The 4,150-nt window shown below is 43.2% G+C and overlaps 1 protein-coding gene across 1 annotated transcript in view; it reads left to right on the plus strand.

Moving 5' to 3' along the window:
* Vps13d (vacuolar protein sorting 13 homolog D) overlaps positions 1-4,150 on the plus strand; it is a 250,567-nt gene that overhangs the window by 94,449 nt on the left and 151,968 nt on the right. Inside the window, exons 38-39 of the mRNA XM_008849943.3 lie at positions 743-865; positions 3,246-3,320. Of these exons, the coding sequence (XP_008848165.2) occupies positions 743-865; positions 3,246-3,320 (198 nt within the window). The remainder of the gene's footprint in view (positions 1-742; positions 866-3,245; positions 3,321-4,150) is intronic.

Below are 4,150 nucleotides of genomic sequence, written 5' to 3' on the forward strand. Positions count from 1 at the left end.
CTGAACCCAGAACTTGGACTGTGCATGTAAAGTTCCACTGTACAGCATGAGGACCTGATTGTGTAATCCCCAGCACCCATGTAAAAGCTGGGCATGGTAGAGCATCTCTAACTCCAGTGCTGGGTAGGGGTAGAGTCAGGTAGAACCCAAGGCTCCCTAGTCAGCCAATCTCCACAAAACAGTGAGTTCTAGGTTCAGCGAGAGATTCTGTCTCAAAAAATATGGTGGCCTTCACACAGTGGTGATTACACCCTCCTCACAGGTGTGCAAGCACACAGACACACAGATATACACAAATAAAAAGTAAAAAAAAAAAAAAATCCCAAAACACTTCATTTCTGTCTCTACCATAGGTAGCCCCTTTCACGTCATGGCTAGCCTCCTGAAGATGGTTGCTCTGCTCCTGAGGATCTCTTCCATGTGGAGTTGGGCTTTTCGGGGCCCAGCCTTTCTCAGCAGCTAGGGAAGCGCTCAGTAAAAGCTTGGTCTGCTGAAGTAAAATGATCTGATTTGTACATTTAATCTTTTCTACTCTTTTTTATTTTTTGGTCTTTTTGAAACAGGGTTTCCCTTAGCCCCAGCTGGCCTGGAACTCACTATGTAGACTAGGCTGGCCTAGAACTCACAGAGATCTACCTGTCTCTGCCTCTGCCTTTGCCTCCCAAGTGCTAGGACTATAGGCCTGCGCCACCACGCCCAGCTTCTACTCCTCCTCTTAATGTCTTCCTGGAATCCTTTCTAGATCAGTATATCAGTACCAAGGAATCGTGGATGGCAGATTACTGCCAAGAAGACGAGAAAGCAGAGTCAGTCAAGTCAGAAGACTGGATGGGCTCCTCTGTGGATCCACCGTGCTTCGGACAAAGTAAGATTGTTATATGCAAATGTCTGTATCTGTCCAGAGCAGTGCCTAGCTGAGGTTCAGCTAGAACCGTACTTTGTGGAGAAATCTGTAGGAAGTTCTGACTCTGCTGTGCTCTGTTTTAAATTTTTCTAAGAGACAGTTTTCTGGCAACAACTACTGAACTTTTAATGTGGGCTATAATTTCTGCTATGTGTAGGGGAGAGGATCTACAAAACGTCATTCCCAATTTCGGTGACGTTGCAAATCAGCTGGCGCACCTGAGAACGCATCAGGGCCAGCTGTTGGTTGGTTTGTGTTTTACTTGGCAACAACAATTGGTTTTTCAATCAATAGGATTTTTTTTCGGACTGGATCTTTTTTTAAGCATCTTTTTTTAAACATCTAAAGCTAGAGGGTTTGTATGTATTCTTGGAAAGAGGGAGGACGGGATTCCATGTGAAAAAACGTTTCTTAAAAGGGGGCCTATATTGTTCATAGAGTATAAAAGAATTGAATAGCCAGCCTCTTGAGGAAGGAGTCAGTTTGTTCTCTGTTGATAGTGTCTTCTTTCATGAGTTAGTGCCTCAGTATGGAGCTCTCTCTGAACTGTGGAGATGGTGGTGGACAAGCACAAGTTCTTGGTTGGCCCACAAGCCATTTTCATCCAGATTCGGCTCAGCCCCAGCTCTTTCAGAGTGGTTTCTTTGGGGAGTCTTGGCGGAACTTCACATAGCTCATGAATACTTAAATATTCCATCTGGCCTGCAAACACGTCACAGAAAGATGGGCTTTCTTAGTGTATGAAGTATTTGTACTGGTTCACCTCTCCAGGGTGTGTGAGAAAACTATCTGCCTTGTGTTTCTAGGAGGACAGACAAAGACACGTCAGCTGTGGTTGTTCTGTGTTCCTAGGTGTTGCTTCTGAGTCCAAGCTTGTTGAATAGCCAGTGCTTTTCACGTCCAGGTCCCCCTTAACCTTCCCAATGTGTGTCAAGAACATAACATTTTACCTAGAAGACTCCGAATACACTTTTTAATATGTAATGTGTCCCAGCATTTCTGAAGACATTTTTTGTCCTGACATTAGGAAGGCCTAATATTCAGAAGCACAAAGGGCTTTCTTGCTCCACTCTTTTTAAACTTTTTTCGTCATGCTGGGTGTGGTGCATGTTAGCCCTGGAGGCAGAGGCAGGTAGATCTCTGTGAGATTGATGTCACCCTGGTCTATATAGTACGTTCCAGGCCAGATGGGGCTACAGGGAGACACTGTCTCAAAAAGCAAACAACCCGCCCCCAAAGAAAAACTAAGCTTTCTCCTCTCTCTATAGTTAATAAGCTGCCTTATTTCTGTTAATGCTGTTAATGAATTAAGCTAGATTTTTATTTATGTAGATTTTTTTGTGGTCAGTTAGGCTGATATAGGTGTGCTATACCTTTTTAGCTATCTAAAATGGAATATACCTAAGTTTCCAAAGTCTTGTGGAACTTGCCAGGTGGTATTCTGTCAGCAGGTCTCCCGAAGTGCTTGTTGAACATTGATTTTAAAGTTAGTGGGTTTCAGCCTCGTTGAACTGATTATACATTTCCAGGTCTTATGTGGGAATTAAGTCATATTCACCTCAAAAGTTGTACTCAAGTTGCCAGCCTTAGAACAAGCCCTGTGAGTAGCCCTTAATGTGGAATTCAGTCTAAGGAGCTGCTGATACATCAGTCTTTTACTATAGGGAAGAGAATGTATTAGCTCCATTTTGACACAATTTTGGGCCTTGTTTGGTAAGGGCTGGTTCTACAGGTAAACCTGGATGGTGTGACATTTCCTTAGATGCGTTAGTTTTGTATTCTAAGGTTATTTTATGAAAATATCAAATATAAGCATGATGTATATGTTCAATTTGGAATTAGTACTGTGAGATAAATTCTTCAGAAAGATTGTTTAAACTTGGAGGCCAGGCTGACTCTTGCCCTGAGTATTTGAGGCACCCAACGACCAATATGCTGTTGCTGCTATGTTTTTCCAACGGGAATGGAGTTTCCTCCCCTAAAATCCATACTGATTGGTTTCTGTGACTTTTCTGGGCCAGTTAAGATTATAACATGCTTTAAATTAAAAATCCTCAAAAGGCTTGTCATTCTGTTCAAGAGCATGCTCAACACATTCATCTTTCCCTAATTAGAAAAAGAGGCATGTGCTACTTTGACATGCAACACCGTCAAAGCGCGTAGGAAACTGTGCTCCTTTGCCAAGCACATTCTTGGGTCTTAGTAATCAGGAAGGATGATCCTGTAACTGCATGATGCATGCTGTTTTCCTAACATTCTCTATTTGTGCTTGTTACTTGGAAGTGCGTCTTATTTACTATGTTTATTCTTATTCTCTAACCTTGTCTCTCCTGTCTACCAGGCCTCCCCCTTGTCTACCTTAGAACTAGGAGCACAGCCAGTCTGACTAACCTAGAGCACCAGATCTATGCTAGAGGTACAGTATAGTCAAGCGAGGGCTTGCTTCATTTTCCTCTTTCAAGAACTGCCTTGTGCATTGATTTGGACATTAAATTTTGTGTTTCTTGTTGATTGGAGCTGAACAGTTTTCAGTTGTGAGTGTTTTGCTTCGGTGACCTGAAAGAACGTCTCCAACTAAGGAGTCTCAGGGGTGGTGCCTCAAGGCAGCAGGACTGATGTGCTGGCTTCTCACTGCCTCTCTTCCATTTCCTGTAACCTCAGGGAAAGTGGAATCCACTCCATGCTGCAAAAGCAGTCAAAGGCAGTGGAGGGGCCCAGTACAGTAAGGGGGAGGAAACAGAGGCACTCCATCCTCTATCAAGCAGTGTCACATGACTCGAGTAACCGCCTCAGAGCATTGGTCCTCATGAGAATACGAGGGACCCATGAAATAGAAGCTCTTAGTTGTAGAGCTAAGAAAACATTTCCCAATTACATGTGAATTTATGAGCTTAGGAGATAGAAAACGTTGTTTATATTTCTCACTGATCCTCTGAAGGTTTCTTGAGAATTTGATGGTAAGTGAAGACACAAGGAAATACCACACGCTTTGAGGAATTGAAGCACCAAACTCAGTTTCCTCTGTTCTAAGACCACAGTTTAATCTGACTGATTTTTGCATGTGACTAGTTCTACATCATGGGTCATGGTATATATTATTTAAAAAGGATATGAGTTGGGCTTGATGTTGCACATCTGAATCTCAGCACTTGGGAGGCCAAGGCAGGAGGATCAAAAGTTCAAGGCCGGCTACATAGGAAGACTCTGTCTGAGAGAGAGAGAGAGAGGGAGAGGGAGAGGGAGAGG

The sequence above is a fragment of the Nannospalax galili genome, unplaced genomic scaffold (genome assembly GCF_000622305.1).
Source record: "Nannospalax galili isolate Female #2095 unplaced genomic scaffold, S.galili_v1.0 scaffold1225, whole genome shotgun sequence".
In the NCBI taxonomy this organism is placed as follows: Eukaryota; Metazoa; Chordata; class Mammalia; order Rodentia; family Spalacidae; genus Nannospalax; species Nannospalax galili.